General features: G+C 44.0%; 1 protein-coding gene across 2 annotated transcripts in view; it reads right to left on the reverse strand.

Annotated features, from left to right (window-relative positions):
- Positions 1–19822, reverse strand: part of TAPT1 (transmembrane anterior posterior transformation 1) — a 61019-nt gene that overhangs the window by 25245 nt on the left and 15952 nt on the right. For both annotated transcript variants that reach the window (XM_070791840.1, XM_070791841.1), the window contains exon 3: positions 7223–7341. In XM_070791840.1, the coding sequence (XP_070647941.1) occupies positions 7223–7341 (119 nt within the window). The remainder of the gene's footprint in view (positions 1–7222; positions 7342–19822) is intronic.

Consider the following 19822-nt stretch of genomic DNA (forward strand, 5'->3'; position numbering starts at 1 on the left):
GGATCCGCTGCTTTCTGTGCACTCTCTGCTTTGGTGGAAATGTTCCATTGAGTACATCATAACTGGTTGCTATGGAGATGACTGATTTTAAAAATTAAAGAGATTTATTCAAATAAAAAATAAAAGAAGCAGAACTGTTCAGAAACAAAGGATACTGCTATCATATAAATGTCCCTGCAAGTGAAAAAGGAAAGCTGCAAAAACTGAAGAAAAATAATTCTAAGGTGGCATCACAGCCTCTCTGAAGTAAGATCGAACCCAGAGTGAGTTCACCTGGTGAAAACAACCTGGGCCAGCTCCGGTCTCTGTTTCCTTCTCTGCAGGACACTTGTGGATGACCGTGTGATATGCGTTTCCAACTCCAGAGGAAGCTTATCCACCAGCCCTGCCGATCAGCTTTGAACTGGTTCCTGAGTAATGCTTTCAGGGTGAACCTCTTCCTTATAAATGCCTATTAAACAGCAGCTACTCACAATTCATTTTGCAAATGCTGAAAATCCCACACAAACACATAAACAAATGGAGGAAGCTGCTGGACAAAGTGAAAAACCTGCTAATCTAATTTATAGCTTGGCTATCAGTTATCACAAGACAAGTACTATTAACCAAGAAATTCAACAGAACCTAAAATCATTTAAAACTTTCAGGTCAAGCCACGCTTGCGGAAATTAAACTTTCTGCATTTCTAAATTTTATCTTTTGGTCATTCAAATACTTTCCCTGGATTTGCACATTTACCCAGTAAAGGACCCCGTTGCTTCAAGGGCACTCTTGGGGAACAGAATGATGGAGCAGACGAAGATGGTCAGTGGCAGGGTTTTCCTCACCCTGTGCAGCAGGAGGTGCTCAGCTCACTAAGACTGAAGCGTGAGCTGACAAGTGAACAGGAAGACCAGGAAAGAGGTGGCAGAGCCCGTGACCACGAGACCAGGGTAACCTGTGCCTACTTCATGTTCAAATCGCTGTTCGAACATGCCAAGGCACCAGCGCGAGGCACTTCATCACAAAATACACAGGCTGGAGCTATCTTTCTTTCCCTCTTAACGCTTCTAGCTGCTCATGGTATGACTGAAAGAATGAAGAAATACAAAGGACTATTGGAAAAATGTGAAAAGTCAAAAATGGTGTCCATTTTTGAAAGAGAAGTCATTTTCTAATTTTAAAGTAAACTGCAATAAACTATTGAGATTAAGAGGTTTTCCTTACTTAGAAGACTGAAAATTGAACACCTTAAGTTTTTGCAACAGACAGTAGAAAAATTAATTACAAATGCTTAAACTGAATGACTAAAGTGTTTCTTGGGCTTTAAAATGATTCCAAACTATACTAGGAAAAAAAGCACTGGCTTGATGAAGCTATGTTTGGTGCTTGGATGATGCAAAATAAAAACCGCTCACACCGAAGGAACTTAAGCTCAGGTGAAGGAACTGATGTGGCGTGGGGAGTGAAGGACTTGATGTCAAACCTAGACAACACGTGCAACTGAAGTTCATTTTATCAAGTGATCTTCCCAGGTGAGGGGAGATTCTGCTCAACTCCTGCACAAATGTGGACAAAGCTGTCACCACGGCAGGATGAGGAGGCTCGTTCCTTCCGAGACGCCCATCTCTGAGCAGTCATGTCTGCTTCTCATCTTCCGAGGCGTCCATCTCCGAGCAGTCCTGTCTGCCTCTCACCTTCCGAGACGCCCATCTCCGAGCAGTCATGTCTGTCTCTCAGTATAATCAATATCTGTTTGTACTGATGTCAATTTGGCCAAGAGAATAGAAGGAAAATCAGGGTTTACTCACCACGAGGAGTCCCTGTGACACCACATTCCACTCTACAAAGGAAGTGAGAGTGCTCCTCCCTTCGGTCTGATTTACGAGAGAGAAAGAGAGAGAGAACGTTGTAATGTCGCTGCGCTACTGAGCGCGCCAAGGTGAGGAGGAGGAGGGGACGGCACCTGAGGTGGGAAGACCCTCTGACGAGACCCTGCTCTCTACGAGCCAGCACGGAGGCCCTGCCGGGGAGGGGCAATGACGGCCGGCCCTGATTCCCGGAGAAGTGATGCGAGCATGACAGGGGTAGCACAAATCACTCAGGTCGAAATTAAGGCTTCTGTCTAAAAAGAGGAAAAATCTCATATGTGTGCATGTTCTTGTGTGAAGTTCATTTCAGGGAGAACTACCTTGGAGGAGGTAAGGCAGGGGGAGGAAACCCAACGGGTTAAGAAACGCTCGAGCATCTGAAATTCCTAATTCTTCAGATGAGAGAGATTTCTGTGGGGTAAATTACCACTGCCTCAAAAACAGAAAGCTACCTGAAGCTTCCAATAAGAGATATGCTTAAAGCCAGGGGGAGAATCAGTAAAATTTACTCGCACGCATTTCACTTGCTCTAATAGTTAAAAGAAGAATACTCCAGCATTTACCTTAAACCTCACCTACACTCACTGCTATCTAAAATATCACAGCAAAGTTTTCAAAACCAGCAGTTCTTGGCACCAGATAGTATCGTTTTTCTCTACAACTTTGCTCACCTTCTAACGCAAGCAAGACTGAGGGTTCTAAAACACAAGATGAAGTCACAGCTTGGAGGGGGAAAAAGGATTCATAAAAATGCCAGGTAAATTAGAAATACACATACAACTGTTATTATTTATTTATTCTATAAGTTCGGAAAAATAACACTGGATACCTCTTTAGCATAAAGCACATTATGCTACATTTAGCATAATGTAGCTACTGTAGAACAGTCTACTTTTCTAAAAACAAAATACTTTCATTCTTTAAAGAAACAAAGACATCTCATATAATAAACCAAAACTTAATTCTCATTTTCATCTCATCATTTAAAAAATTATCCTAATTCAAGAATTTTCTCAAATGTTTTTCCAAAATTATACTACCCTACCTGAGAAAGAGGGAAGAAATACATAAATCAATAGGCTTTTAGAGAACCTGCATGCATTTATTTTAACCTACAAGAAGGTATGTAAGGGCAAAGATTTTTCAAGATTGTTAATTCGTTAGCGATAATTTTCACCTAAGTGTTCTTGAAATTGCTAAGGGTGGGTGTAAACATTTTATGGAAGCAGTGCACCCTTTGCAGATAACGTGCATACAACTACAGAGTCAAGAAAAATTACCCTGCCAACATCTCAAAATAAAAAAAATATTTTCACAGGGTCAGAGGCTGGCAAAGTGCCCGCCAGCGGAGCAGCCACAATACAGGCCAGCCTCCTTAAGGGCTGCGGAGTGGCCTCAGAATGAATGAAAAGCAGCGAGTCAGCTTTGTGTCAGGGCCGATAAAACCTCCAAGCCAAACCCTGTGGCCGGTTTATGGAAGATTCAGAAGTGGGTTCAAAGAGTCCATTCTAAAGCAGAAAACCTGGGAGACTGTCAGCTTCCACAGACCCCACAAATGTGACTGCCAGATGTGACTGCACGTACAGGAGGTGAGAGCACCGATCCCATTTCTGAAAGGAGGGCCGTGCCAGCCCTCGGCCACTGTCGGACGCCAACAACATAGCACCAGGGCCTGCGAACTGCTGCTGTGTTCATGCCAGCATCTTAAGCACTTTGACAAATATCCTTTCTCCTCCCTCCCCAACTCTTTGGGTATAATTTCTAAGAACTAAGAGACTAGGAAGACAATAACTTTGTTTGTTTGTTTTGGGCTGCAGCTAGAGGCAGGTGAGTTTTAGTTCCCTGACCAGGGATCAAACCTGTGCCCTGGCACTGGAAGCGTGGGATCTTAACCACTGGACTACCAGGAAGTCCCTAACTTTTTTTTTTTTTTTTTTTTAACAGAAAGGAAACTAAAACACAGGAGTGTGAGAAAAAGGAAATAGAAAAAAATACAATTGACCTCTTTGCTGATCTTTTTCATTTCTTAACTCTTCGAAAAAATTAAGTCAGACTGAAGGAAAGAGCACTTTTTGCTTGCTGAAAAAGATGGAACATGATACAGCCACAGGAAAGAAAAATCAAATAATCCTGAACAGAATAGAATGTTGGAAGAAAAAGAAGGCAAAACTTGTCTGATTAATAATTTTCTAAAAGAGAAAATGTATTCATATACTCTTAAAATATCTGAAAGGTTTTAGACTTAGTATTAACAATAGTTTTGGTAATACAATTTTTTACATTATATTTTAAGTTTCAAATATTTCAAGTTAGGTGCTTTAAGAAAATAATGCTCAGAAGACTTTGCTTTCTAAATTGCTCAAAGAAAATATGGACTGCAGCCCATGTTACTGTCAGCCAAGTACTCCATTCTGATAAAGCACACTTAAGGCGCTGAGACAGGGAGGCAGAGTCTTCATATTCTGTATGATCTGCCTATGCTCATGGAGTGCTTAGAAATGCTGATGTTCTGTTATACCATTTTAACTGTACTTCACGGTATATACATATATATAAGTGACGGCATAAAATGTAATTTTTCAGAGGATCCAAACTGCAGAAGCAGCAAGACCCCTCTGCCCAGGAAAACTGCACGGCGCCTTGCAGCAGGGTGACAGGCTGCCCTCTAGTGTCGGCCTGGCTGCAAGAGAGTGAAAACAGAACAGACGTGAATCCTGCTTCAAAATGTCACTCAGATTAATTTAGATTAAAAAGTATTTTAGAGTAATATATGAAAGCTATCATCTTTATTTTATAGGCTAAAAAAAAAAAATCTGAAAAGGTCTAGAAAAGGTTGGCTCCAGGGACCATCGACCCACTGAAGCCACCAGGAGCAGAGGGCTAAAGGCGTCCTGGCTCTCTCCAACAGCTCTCCCCGTTTCCAGAACAAACACCAAAGGGCTTCTCTAGGCGACCTTGGAGCCTTGCTCCCCCAGGGGACACAGACGCAGTCTAGATGCCTCTGCCGCATCGAGAACTCGGCTCTTCAAATAAGAGCCGAGAAACAGAGGGCCTTGGGAACACGGCAAGTCCCCTTCGTCACTCATCCTGTGAACATCCACTGAGGGCTTGAGACACCCCAGGAGCCCCTCCAGAAGGAAGGGGTCTTTAGGTCACACAGCCTTTTTGACCCTTTGCCTCATCGCGCCAACAGCCACACAGAACACGCTTAAAGACAGCTAGAGCAGGAACGTGCCTCACACTGCCGAGCTGAGAATAACTTAGAGGCAACCTGGCTCATGGAGCAGACATCAAGATCTATATATGGCATGAGGCAGCCTCACCTGGCTTTACCCAGCTTTCCATGTGTTCATCCTTGTTACACTATCACACATGAAGACTTCTGTTTAGTAATGTCTTACTAGATTTTTGTTTTTTTCTGCTCTTCTGAAAAGGTAACTGAAATAACCATGACTTTACTGAGCTCCCAAAGGTGATAAAGAAATAGGGATGGTATAGAAGGTGAGGCTTTGTGAATGTTCCAGATGTCTTCCAAAAAGGTTTCCTGGTATGAATAAGGCCTTCTTAAAAATTCTTCCAAAAGCATAAAGCAAGTACTTGAATCACTTAAAGTTGATGGTAAATTCCTAAAAAAGATTTTCCCATTTGATTAATTGTACTTAATAAAATATAAAACATAATTCTTTCATTCTCAAAGCAGAGTAAGACAAGAGTATAAAGTGTTACATGTAACAACAATGTGATCTTAATCCTTGTAATTGTTTTATTCCATGCAATCTTGCAAAGGAGTTTTTACTCTTATCATAATATCATGATAAATAAATTCTTCTAATTTATATCAGAGGGATTTCTTCCTTACTAAAATGATTAAGGCTCATTTTCAAAAAGGCTGAATGTCATTCGGTACTTACTAAATACCAAGTACACACTCATTTACTAAAAGAGAAACTTCCAGGACTTTAGTCTTTGAAAAGAAAACAACCTATAATTCTGGATATATTGTATATTAAACTCAGTTTCTGTGGTTATTGATAATAATGTTATTAATTATACATTTAATATACCCATGGAAGAGTCACCTACTTCATAGCTAAGTTTCACATATTATTATCCATTTCAGTATTCTGAAACTTTTCGGAATGAAATGTATTTAAAAAAGTGACGCAATGTTAGAAATGCAACTTGGGCAACTGTGCTAAGAACTGTAAAAATGTTACACAGAGGGACTACACAGAGTAGAGGCACGGAGATACAAGTACGGAGGAAAAACTGTAAAATCCAATCTCTAACCTCAAGACCAATAAAGCATCAAGATTCATGTAAGCTTTACGTTTTCATCTTCCTGTTCCTAGTTTTGGAAGAGAAGGAAGGAAGGAAACTAGTATCTGTTCCTGTCACTACACTGGGTATTCTTTTTACATCTCTCAATCTTTGCAGTAAAAGATACCGGCACTAAATACCCGCTTTCTGAGGATGGGGATATAGGCTGAAAGAAGTCAGGCAGTGGCTCACGAGTCATCAGCTCATCACTGCTAGGCCAGGCTGTCTGGTTCTTCCCACCAGAAAAATGCCTTTCAGGGTTTTCCCCTCTCACAAATCAGAGGGAGACCGGTCTCACCTGTAAGCAGGTAAGGCTTGCCAGACCACAAAGACGGTGGCTCTCCAATGAGGTGGAGGAGCAGCCCGTAGGGGGAGTTCCGTAAGGGCTACTGATGCTACCCGCCCCTCCACTTCCCAGCCTAGAACCTGCTCCTCACTTTATACAGACGATGCCCAAGAGGCTGGAGACATGAAGAAAATAAAAGTACAGACTGAGCCTGCACAGTGGCCATGTGGTCGGTCCTGACCCTCCACACTGGGCCCTTTCTATACTTCCCTGGTGGCTCAGATGGTAAACAATCTGCCTGCAACGCAGGAGATCTGGGTTCGATTCCTGGTTAGGAAGATCCCCTGGAGAAGGGAAAGGCTACCCACTCCAGTATTCTTGCCTGGAGAATTCCATGGACAGAAGAGCCTGGTAGGCTACAGTTCATAGGATTGCAAAGAGTTGGACACGACTGAGAACTAAACACACACACACACACACACACACACACACACAATCTCCTGCATTATTAACATTTGTCGCCTAGCCAAAACAAAGTTCTTGTTCAGAACTATTTGGAAAAAAAAAAAAGTACACATAAAAAGTAGAAATATTAAATAAGCATATTATATAATATTCACTACAAAGATAAACAGCATTAAGGGCCAAAGTATTAAAGAAACTTAATGAGTTATTCCTATTCTAAAAAAATCTATCCAAGTGATTATTAAGCACAAGTAGCAAAAATAATTTAAACCTTTACAATAGTTCATCATCTTAAACTTACCTTAGGCCATAGCAAGGCAGGGTGAAGAGCCTGAATAGGGCCAGGAAGACTCTGACAGGAAGCAGGGTGAACACATAGAGAAACGCATCCAGGCACAGAAAGATTCCAAAAACCATGAGCTGGATTTTAAAAGGAGAGAAGAACGTGAAAGACAAAATGCAAAATAAATGTTCTTTAAAATATTGTAGATGAAAATTTCAAACAATCAAGGAATTTCTAAACTTGGTAGAAAATTCATTTCTCATAACTTAGCTACAGGAATAACAAGTTAACAGTTCTCCTTGTGTACATGAGCCATATTCTAATGAAAAATTCCTTTTCAAAATGCAAGCTTCTAGTTCTTCTTCCGGAGCCTTTGGTTTACCATCTACACAAGTCAATTATTCAAAAGACAAGTCACCCTCAACCACAACTATGCCACATCTGACATAGTAGCTCTCTGGGTACTTCCTCAAGCTGCAGAGATGTTATAGAAAACCTTTCAGATAAAACTTAAACTCTAAATTTAATGTAAAGAGATTATTGATTTTAATACAATTTTAGGTACACTTGAACTTGCTGTGCAAAGAAGTCATTATTCCTAACTGGAGGAGTAGCTGTTAATGTCTTCATCTCTTCTGCTTTCTCGTGTACTTGCCACATCCTTCCTATTTCGGGTGACACTGTACACTTTTATCTGTTACATTTAGGACCATATTTCATGCTCTCATCACTTCATGGCAAATAGAAGAGAAAAAGTGGAAGCAGTGGCAGATTTTATTTTCTTGGGCTGAAAAATCACTGCAGATCCTGACTACAGCCATGAAATTAAAAGAGGTTTGCCCCTTGGAAGAAAAGCTATGACAAACCTAGACAGTATATTAAAAAGCAGCAACTCTGCTGATAAAGGTCCATATAGTCAAAGCTGTGGTTTTTCCAGTAGTTATGTATGGATGTGAGAGTTGAACCATAAAGAAGCCTGACTGTTAAAGAACTTATGCTTTCAAATTGTGGTGCTGGAGAAGACTCTTGAGAGTCCCTTGGACTGCAAGGAGACCAAACCAGTCAAACCTAAAGAAAATCAACCCTGAACATTCATTGGAAGGACTGAAGCTGAAGCTCCAATACTTTGGCCACCTGATGAGAAAAGTGGACTCAATGGAAAAGACCCTGATGCTGAAGCAAAAGGAGAAGGGGGTGGCAGAGGATGAGATGTTTAGACAGCATCGCCGACTCAATGGACATGAGTCTGAGCAAACTCCAGGACAGAGTGGAGAACAGAGAAGCCTGGAGTGTTGCAGTCCACTAGGTCGCAAAGAGTTGGACACAAGCTAGCGACTGAAGAACACTATTTCACAGATGGAGGGTAGAATCTTGTGATGCCTTAGCAAATAGCCACACCCAGGCTGCTAACCTGTACTATTTCAAGAGGAGTGACTTTCTGTACATTTGACACACAGACATGGTATGATGTACACACCCTCACACACAACACTCCATGTATTCTTAGTCAATAAACTGACCTACAGAAATGTACTAAGTAGCTAACACCCACTGGAAGTTACTGGAAGAGCTGCATTCCCTCCCCGCAATTTATATGCTGAAGGCCTGACCACAGGCCTCCCTCCCCACACCTCAGAATGTGACTGTATTTGGAGTGGGGGGCTCTTTAAAGAGGCAATCAAGTTAAAATGGGGTCGTAAGGATGGCCCTTGTCCAGCATGACTGGTGCGTCCCTGTAGGAGCTGTCAGGATGCAGACACACCCAGGGAAGATGATACGACACGGAGCAGACAGAGTGCACAAGCAAGGGGAGGGGCCTCAGAAGACACCACCGTGATGCCCCTTCCATCTTGGGTCTTCTGACCAGACCGAAATCGTCTCTTAAAGAATCGGACTTTCTGTTGGAGAACAGTCATCCTTCTTAGGCTTAGAGAAACTTGTTTTAGTATTGCTTCTCATCTATGGCAAGCACCAGTAACAAACATCTAAGGGCCTTCCCATCGCATTTTAAATCAGCCCAGGAAGCAAAAATCCCCTGACCCTTGCACACTCAGCACCCAGGGACCACTGGAGCTATGGTGACGACAGATCACAACGTGAAAATGGAAGGAAGCAAGCAGCTGTGACCAGACACTTCAAGGGGGACAGGAAAGCACCGCTACGCCTTTCAGGCTCAGAAAGGCAAACAAGTGAGTCCACTCCTGCGCCTACTGCTCAGGTGTTACGTTTGTTCACAAAGCACAGCATTCTTTTAAATCCTTTGCAAACGATAATGAGAAAATGTCCTTAAAAGGCAATAAACAAGATGTGATCCTGAGAACAGTTACCCCTGAGGGAGGGAGATGAATCCTGGGCGCCCTAATGGGCGCTGCGCTCCAGGGCGTCTGGTTTAATCTACCTGGTGACCCAGGTCTGGGCGTCTGTGCTAAGTGGACTCCCGTGTCCTTGGGCCTCTGGGCGTGTGGCACTGAGTGCTGACTGCTTCATCCCTGTCAGCCTGCTCCGCACACCAGGAAGCCACAGTTTTGGCGGCTGGACTCTGGACCAGGGCCAAGCGTCGGAGTGCAGGAGCTGGCCTGTGCGCTGCGGCTGTCTACCCCCCGGCCCTGCAGGTTTGAGGCCGTGTGAGCGCAGCAAAAGATCTCACGCCCAGTTTTTGCTAGGTATAGGAGGCAGTGTGCTTTGGCATCTTGATAAAATGTTGTAGACTGCTGTGGTTGCTTAGTCGCTCAGTCGTATCTGACTCTTTGCGACCCTATGGGCGGTAGCCCGCCAGGCTTCTCTGTCCGTGGGATTTCATAGGCAACAGTACTGGAGTGGGTTGCCATTTCCTTCTCCAGTGGATCTCCCCAACCCAGGGACTGAACCTCAGTCTTCACTGTAGGCAGATTCTTTACCCCTGAGTCACCATGGAAGCCCACCTTGATAAAACAGACAAGTATTATGATTTACTTTTCACTGGGATCAAATAACCACAAAGCAGTCATGCAGTCTTAAGCAATGGCTGATGAAATTGTCCCTAAAATGTACAAGGTGTAACTACAAAGCAGAGAGACTGGTGTCATATGCCACCCGCTGTTTCCCTTCTCAGAAACAAAAATCTCCTTTAAATGTCACTTGAAAGGTCAAAATGAATACAGTGGTGTGGCTAAAATCAGAGCAGCACGATGCTGCTAGGATGCGCCTCTGTAGACCGTGGGTGAACACCCGTCCAGGCAGACGGTGGTCCCGTCACCGTGCGCCCGGGTCCCTGTCTCTCGCTCGCCCCGCCCCCGTTTCTCTCCTGCTCCAGCTCCCTGCACCCCCACTTCACCCACCGTGTAGAAGGTGGTAAACTACATATAAGTACGTGTAAGTCATAACTGTCTCTAGCCTTAGCTGTGTCTGAGCTTTACGGGGTGGTGGAGGGGGAGCCTTACAAATACGTCGTCTCTCTGAACCAGCAATTATATGAATGAAAAAAAAAAGTGAAGTTGCTCAGTCGTTTCTGACTCTTTGCGACCCCATGGACTTGTAGCCTACCGGGGTCCTCTGTCCATGGGATTCTCCAGGCAAGAGTACTGGAGTGGGTTGCCATTTTCTTCTCCAGGGGATCTTCCCAACCCAGGGATCGAACCCAGGTCTTCTGCACTGCAGGCAGATTCTCTACCAGCTGAGCCACCAGGGAAGCCCAATTATATGAAATATAACAAAATGCAAAGATACCAAAGCATAACGAACATGCTTCAAAAAGAAATCCTACGCTGCAGTTGCAGGCTTTTATCTCTTCTCCAGCTGGTGGATTTTCCCGGGGATGGATGACAAAATGCTATACGAGGTTTTGTGTGAAAACTTCCCAGGGCTGACTCAGGCTTTGATTTCTTCCTTCTCTCTTTTAACTAAGCATTCATTGCTCGCTCTAAGAGTCCCCTGCCTTTCTGTCTCACGGGAGATCTTGTGTGGAAGGGTTTCAGAAGCCTTTCACAGGTACTGGGCAATAGGGCAGGGCGCTGGCCTCCGTCCAGCCTCATCTCCACCTGGACCTCATCACCATGCCCCCAACTCTGCAGCAAGGTTTGGGGGCTCACCTGGTACCTGAGCGGCAGAGGCAGGGCCAGCCCCCCGCAGGTCTGCAGGAGACGTGGCTTTGAGACTGAAGCACTATTTCTACTAATGACACCTGCCACTCAGCCTCAGCCTCGCCACTGGATTTGGGCTTGTATGTTAAAAAAAAAAAAAAGGATTTACCATTAAGTTTTTAACATCTGAACTCCAATGTGAAAACCAACCATGATTCTGTAACACTGGTCAACATCACCTGCTAGTGAAAAGTTCCACAACCAGCTCTTACCACACTCATTTTGAACCTACTGCTATTGCTCTTGATCATCTGAAAGATTAGTAGCCTCAAAACAAATAAAAACAAATCAAATGCTGGCCCCTCTCCATGGAGAGCAGAGCAAGGTTTCTTCACCTTTTAAAAATGTTTCCTTTTTTGACCAAAACCTCCTGCCTTCCTTTTAATGCCACTTGGAATTTCAAAATAAATAAAATTACAATTAAAAGCAGCACAAGGATTTGGAAGATGTCTCTTTGAGCTGCAGAAACCACCTCTGGCAATTCTGTATCCATTCCCCCACAGCCCCCAAGCAGCGCCTGGAGCAGAGGCCGCTGCTATGGGGTGGGAGCCAGGAGGCAGGGGTCAAGCAGGAGGAGGGCTTTCTTTCCGCCCCTGGTCTCAGTGTGTGAGGTTCTGGGTCCACTCCTGCATCTTGCTCAGTCCTATACATGGGATACGAAGTCACTGGGGAGGGACCCCTTCCCCAGGGAATTCAAAGCTAAAGAGGAGGACTGCACGGTAAGGGCTGGATGAAGGATGTACTCTGGGTGCGCTGGGGACAAGATAAGGGCTGTGTGCGAGCTGGGGTGGGGACAGGGGCTGGGGAGTGGGCACCCCGGGGAGGCAGGAACGGTCAGCAAAGCTCCCCCATGAGGAGAGAGATGGGCACGAGCTGCTGCCAGGCACAGAAAGAAGGAAGCACCTTGATGAGAGCGCCTGAGTGCTCTCCGCTAGCTTCACAATGCCATCTCAGGACTGTCTCACTGACACAAAAGCGAAACAGCAGCTGCAACTACCTCTTCTTAACATACCCTCAACACTACAAAGCAACAAAAAGGCTTTACATGGTATTTTCATTCAGTTCCTATTTTGAAAGAAGTTTTTGATTTATTTTTCCTAAATGTTTATCACTTGTCTGACTGTCAAAAGAGCAGAACTGAGTTCCTCCACTAGCGAGATCAAATCTACCTTCTGTGACTCTTTCCCTTGCTGCTACATCCTCTCCTTGTGGGCAAACTCATTCACAGGGTCATGGACTGCCGGCCTCCTGAGATGACCGAGTCCAACCTCCTAATCTCAAACAAAGACAGTCAAAGCCAAAGCAATGCCTTGATCGGTGGACCTGAGATGAGAAGGTGAGGCTGTTCATCTCCACCCCAAGACCCCCTGTGCAGCACTAACCTCTCCTTTGCAACAGTAACATAGTCTATGCCCCAAAGACAACATTCTGTACCTACCGTCATACTTATCTCTTCAACCTGATGTGACCTAAGTAGTTACTATTTAAGACTAAGCAGTTGAATTCAATTTTCTATAAATAATGTACAAAGCATGGTAACAATGAAAAGGACTGTCAAAATGCACAGAATTATAAGGCAAAGAAAAGTCAAAATTATGATTTCACTTTAGTTCTACATCTTAGGATAGGCAAAGCTATATAAATGTATGTTACCATAGAAAAGTAATTTTGATAAAAGTCTTCATAATAATCACCCCTACATCTGACATGTGTTTAACTTGAGGGATAGATGTCTTAAAGAAGTAAATTAATCAACTGGTTTGAACCTGAAGAGCACACACCTGGAGTGGTCTTGACCTCTCCCTGCTTCTTTCATTTCCAGTCCTCGCTGAACATCGCTATGCTTCAGAAGCAGAGCTCTGGAGGGGGCAGATGACCCCTCATCACCCTCAATCTCTTTCTCCCTTTGCTGGAAAAGCCTAATCTACCCCAGCCCAGGCCCCGTGCAGCGGGGTGGCTGTGTGGCTCAGCCTGGCCCACAAGGCATCGGCGGAAGAAGGCACACTGGGCACCACTGGGGAAGCTTTTATTATGAAAGGGTCGGTGGAGAAGGTGGCGCTGCCCATCTCGTCTCTGACTGTAATGCAGATATAAGGTCGGAGGTGCAGCTGACATCTTTCTAGTGAAAGGCAGTAAGGGGACCAAGAGCCAATCTGCCAGTGATGGTGAAAGAGAAAGAGAAAAAGGACTTGAGTCCACGCTGGCCGCATGAATCCGCTGGAAACAGATCTCCTTGCTCTAGGCTTGTTAGAAGTTGTAAAAACCTTTTTGTTTAAGTCACTGTTAGGTATTCATGCTCACTCACTCACTCGTGTCCGACTCTTTACAACCCCAATGGATTGTAGCGCACCAGGGATTTCCCAGGCAAGAATACTGGAGTGGGTTGCCATTTCCTTTTCCAGGGGATCTTCCTGACCCAGGGATAGAACCCAGGCCTCTTCTCTGTGTCTCCTGCATCAGTGGGTGGGTTCTTTACCATTGTGCCACCGGGAAGCCCATTCTGTTATACAATACACACAGCTAAAAGTATTCTAGAGGAGAAAGTTTTCATTTCCTCCCGATGCCAGTCTAAACCCCTCAGCCTAACCTTCCGTCACCTGGTTCCAGCCTGTCCTTTCAGTGCGCCTGTCCTCTGTGTTCCTGACAACCTCCCAGCTCTGGGTCTCCTTAGCATACCTCACCCCTCACCTCCACATGGACTTCCCTGTGGCTCAGATGGTAAAGAATCTGCCTGCACTACGGGAGACCCAGGTTCAATCCCTGGGTCGGGAAGATCCCCTGGAGAAGGGAATGGCAACTCACTCCAGTATTCTTGCCTGGAGAATCCCATGGACAGAGGAGCCTGGTGGGCTACAGTCCATGGGGTCACAAAGAGTCGGAAAATATGGAGCGACTAACACTAACCAACACCTCCACGTATGCCCTAAACTGTACAGAAGTGACCTCTTTTTCCTCATCACCTTGCCATTCCCTTCATTAGTCCCATGTTTATCTCTGTACTTCCCCACGGTAAAAGTGCCTGGAACCTAGCACTCAAATCAAAAACTGAGAAGATAACTGCATGAGGGCGGGTGGTTGGTTGTTCAGTCACTAAGTTGTGTCTGACTCTTTCTGACCCTGTGGACTGCAGCACACCAGGCCTCCCTGTCCATCACCAACACCCGGAACTTGCTCAAACTCATGTCCATTGAGTCAGTGATGCCATCCAACCATCTCATCCTCTGTAGCCCCCTTCTCCTCCTGTCTTCAATCTTTCCCAGCGTCAGGGTCTTTTCCAATGAGCCAGCTCTTCAAATGAGGTGGCCAAAGTATTGGAGCTTCAGCATCAGTCCTTCCAATGAAGGGTTGATTTCCTTTAGGATGGACTGGTTTGATCCTGCTGTTCAAGGGACTCTTAAGAGTTTTCTCTAGCACTACAGTTCAAAAGAATCACTTCTTCGATGCTCAGTCTTCTTAATGGTTCAGTGCTTACATACATATATGACTACTGGAAAACCCATAGCTTTGACTATATGGACCTTTGTCCACAAAGTGATGTCTTTGCTTTTAAATACACTGTCTAGGTTTGTCATAGCTTTTCTTCCAAAGAGCAAGCATTATCTCTGTGGCCATCAGCTAAACCCCCATGAAAGATATAAGCTTCACTTTCAGATAGCTTGACTGCAAGGAGAAAGGGAAGAAAACATTTTTCCTAAAGGTTCTTTCCGCCTGAGATCAGCAATCCAAGAGGCCAGGTGTCAGAAATCATGACCCTTCAGGGTTAGAAGAGCCCTTTATTAGCAAGTGAAGCAGTCTGGTTAGAAGTAGAGCTGGAGATCAAAGAGGGACACAGAGAACCTTGAAAACCAGTCCCCTCCCACCCACTCCCCGCTGGACTCAGCCCAGGTGACTGCCATCCCCACTGCAAATGAAATGGTCACTGCAGTGCAACCAGGGGACAAGAAATCTTTCAAACTTTTTCCTGTTCTCCCAGGCAGGGCATTCCAATTTGCTAAGTGAGACTTGTAAAGATTTTAAAACACTTACAGAAGGCTTTTGCGCTTGTTTAGTTGCTAAGTCATGTCTGACTCCTGTGAACCCATGGACTGTAGCCTGCCAGGCTCCTCCGTCTATGGGATTATCCAAGCAGGAGTACTGGGTGGGTTGCCATTTCCTTCTCCAGGGGATCTTCCCCGCCCAGGGATCCAACCTGGATTCTTTACCATTGAGCCATCTAGGAAGCTCACAGAAGGCTTACCATGTAATTGACATTCAGATGAGAACACTGAGGCATACAGAAACAGAAGTGAATTGGTCACGGCCTCATACTTGATAAACTGTGGAGCCAAGATTCAAATTCAGGCAGGCTGGCCTTCGAGTTCATGCCCTTCAACCACTTTGCTATCCTGGCTCTCAGTTCAGGATGCAGAGATACTGCAGTTTAGCTTCCTCCTTGTGTGGAAGAAAAAAATAGAGCTCCCCAGGTGGAGCATATGTGCAGTTAGTACCAGATCCAGACAAGAACCCCTGGCGCATGTGGGAGCGTGGAGAAAGGACTGCAGAGGAAAAGAAGAAGTGTTGCCTCTGGTCAACAAATGCTCCAGAATTTTATATCCTTACGTCACATTGAGAAGTTCAGGCATAAAAATGTGCTAATAACTAGAAAAACTACTTTAAATATATAAGTAATTCATCTTTATTAAATGTCAAGTATAACATGTTAATCTACTGACAACATTACACAAAAAACCTGTCTTTTTTTTTTTCTTTTTAACAACCACTAAACAGGTTCAGTTGGAGATGCTGAGTTGACCTTTCTCTTGACTTTAAAAGAATAAGCATTAATTACATGCTTTATAGTATCTGCAACCCCTGAAAACACAAAATGCTCTTTAATTATCAAGTTTCTCTTTCTGCAAAGGTTAGGTGGAAATACAGTAACAAGAACATTTTTTTAAAAATTAGTATGGCATTATATATTAAATAAACACAAAGGTAACCAATAAAAATAAGTTATATTACCACAAACGTCTCGACTGCCTCTCAACTCTCACGATAAATGCCTGAAGTGGGACCCCGTCCCCACATCAAATAAAGGCCTTAGGGACAGCAGAGTGAATTCACGCTGTTATGAGAGATATTTAAGCCTGGAATTAAACTGAAATCTAAGTCTGCTTTCCTCTATGCTCCACTTAGTCTTAAGTTGATACAAAAGAAATTGTGGTTTTGGACTGTGAATTTTAGATTATGACTACGCTCAAACACATCTTTATTAATCAAAATAGGAACCATTACAATCCACACATTTTTGCCAACAGAAATGTTTGTTTATTCCCGTAGAATAAACATCCATGCTTCAGGATTCAGCGGACTCTTGGAAGCCATCTTCTGCCTCCTGCTGGCTATGGCCGTGTTCTCCCTACAAAAAGCTGTCAGAATGCTCGAGGAAGTGGTAGTCGGCTGGCGAGAGATCAGGTGACTATGGCGAACGAGGCAGAACTCTGCAGCCCAATTCGTTCAACTTCGGAAGCCTTGGTTTTGCAACGTGTGCTTGGGCACTGTCGTGCAGAAGAACTGGGCCCGCTGTGCTGACCAGTGCTGACCGCGGGCATGGCAGTTTTCAGCGCATCTCATTCATTTGCTGAGCACACTTCTCAGATATAGTGGTTTTGCCAGGATTCAGGAAGCTGGAGTGGATCAGACTGGCAGGAGACCACCAGTGTCCAAGACCATTTGTTTTTTGATGCAAGTTTGGTTTGGGGAAGTGCTTTGGAGCTTCTTCTTGGTCTAGCCACCGAGCTGGTCATCACTGGTTGTATAAAATCCACTTTTCGTCACACATCACAATCCGATCGAGAAACGGTTCGTTGTTGTTGAAGAGAATGAGAGAAGACGACACTTCAAAACGATTTTATTTTGATTTTTCAGTCAGCTCATGAAGCAGCCACTTACCGAGCTTTTTCACCTTTCCAATTTGCTTCAAATGCTGAATGAATGTAGAATGGTTGACAATGAGTTCTTTGGCAACTTCTTATGTAGCTGTAAGAAAATCTGCCTTGATAATTGCTCTCAATTGGTTGTTGCTAACTTCCAACGGGCAGCCACTAAGCCCGTCATCTTCAAGGTTCTCGCCTCCTTTCTAAAACTTCTTGAATTACCACTGCATTATATGTTCATTAGCAGTTCCTTGGCCAAATGCACTGCTGATGTTGTGAACTGTCTCTGCTGCTTTACGACCCACTTTGAATTTGAATAAAAATATTGCTCAAATTTGCTTTTTCTCTAATATCATTTTTATAGTCTTAAAATAAATGTAAAACAAACAGCAAGTAGTAAGTCATTAGGAAAAAAAAATAAAGTGAGAAATGAGCCTTAAAATGGGGTATAACATAACCACATTTATATAAGAATGTACTCCAATATCAAAGAGCCAAAGCACAATTACTTTTGCACCAACCTAATAGAAGAAGAAACTTCTCTAAACTGAAAAAGATGATATTCCTTTGTATATTTTAAGCAGTAAAACACCTGAAGTATTGTTCTCAGAGACTAAATCGACATGTCCTAAATAGGCCTAAAACCAAAGCCTTTCTCGTGGGCAACAGGATTAGAACATAATGGCAACTGTGTGTGAGCGGTGTCCACTAAACTTTTCTCACGCTAGTAACGTTTCAAACACGTACAAGTGAAACCGAAGTTTCCAAAAAAAACAACAAAACAAAACACTTACCCTGAGTACAAGCAATGAATGCAATGTGATACTTTTTCTATTCTTCAATTAAACAGAATAAATCCTCATTGATTACAACTTAGTGCATGGGTTACCCCACCTACTAGTGGCCCTACAACAGACCACAGGTTGAAAAACACTGGTTTATACTGAAGCCCCATCAAGACCTGCAGAGATTTTCCCAGAAGACAACTTAGAACTCACAATGACAAATATGAAATGCTTACAAGTTTCTGTGAGAAATCCACCCAGAAACTTGCTTGTGATTTCAATGCTGCATGGATCATAAGAAACTGTGGAAAATTCTGAAAGAGATGGGAATCCCAGATCACTTGACCTGCCTCTTGAGAAATTTGTATGCAGGTCAGGAAGCAACAGCTAGAACAGGACATGGAACAACAGACTGGTTCCAAATAGGAAAAGGAGTACATCAAGGCTGTATATTGTCACCCTGCTTATTTAACTTATATACAGAGTACATCATGAGAAACGCTGGACTGGAAGAAGCACAAGCTGGAATCAAGATTGCCGGGAGAAATATCAATTACCTCAGATATGCAGATGACACCACCCTTATGGCAGAAAGTGAAGAGGAACTCAAAAGCCTCTTGATGAAAGTGAAAGTGGAGAGTGAAAAAGTTGGCTTAAAGCTCAACATTCAGAAAACAAAGATTATGGCATCTGGTTCCATCACTTCACGGGAAATAGATGGGGAAACAGTGGAAACAGTATCAGACTTTATTTTTCTGGGCTCCAAAATCACTGCAGATGGTGACTGCAGCCATGAAATTAAAAGACGCTTACTCCTTGGAAGCAAAGTTATGACCAACCTAGATAGCATATTCAAAAGCAGAAACATTACTTTGCCAACAAAGGTTCGTCTAGTCAAGGCTATGGTTTTTTCTGTGGTCATGTATGGATGTGAGAGTTGGACTGTGAAGAAGGCTGAGTGCCGAAGAATTGATGCTTTTGAACTGTGGTGTTGGAGCAGACTCTTGAGAGTCCCTTGGACTGCAAGGAGATCCAACCAGTCCATTCTAAAGGAGATCAGTCCTGAGTGTTCTTTGGAAGGACTGATGCTAAAGCTGAAACTCCAGTACTTTGGCCACCTCATGCAAAGAACTGACTCACTGGAAAAGACTCTGACGCTGGGAGGGATTGGGGGCACGAGGAGAAGGGGACGACAGAGGATGAGATGGCTGGATGGCATCACTGACTCAATGGACGTGAGTCTGAGTGAACTCCGGGAGATGGTGATGGACAGGGAGGCCTGGCGTGCTGCGATTCATGGGGTCGCAAAGAGTCGGACACGACTGGCGACTGAACTGAACTGAACTGAATGAAGAAAAGAACTGTGGTGCTGGAGAAGACTCTCGAGAGTCCCTTACTATAAGGAGATCAAACCAGTCAATCCTAACAGAAATTATCCTTGAATATTCACTGGAAGGACTGATGCTAAAGTTGAAGTTCCAAAACTTTGGCCACTAACATGAAGAGACAACTCATTGGAAAAGACCCTGATGCTGGGAAAGACTGAAGGCAAAAGAAGGGGGTGGCAGAAGATGAGATAGTTGGATGGCATCACCGACACAATGGACACGAATCTGAGCAAACTCTGGGAGAGAGGAGGACAGAGGAGCCTGGCGTGTTGCAGTCCATGGGGTCGCAGAGAGTTGGACACAACTTAGTGACTGAATGACAACAGATGAGGAAAGAGAAGGATGGGTGTACTGAGCCTGCCTCTGATGAGGTGACAGTTATGGGGGGTTGCTGTCACTGTGAGTTATTTCT

Source organism: Bos indicus, chromosome 6 (assembly GCF_029378745.1).
Source record: "Bos indicus isolate NIAB-ARS_2022 breed Sahiwal x Tharparkar chromosome 6, NIAB-ARS_B.indTharparkar_mat_pri_1.0, whole genome shotgun sequence".
Taxonomy (NCBI): domain Eukaryota; kingdom Metazoa; phylum Chordata; class Mammalia; order Artiodactyla; family Bovidae; genus Bos; species Bos indicus.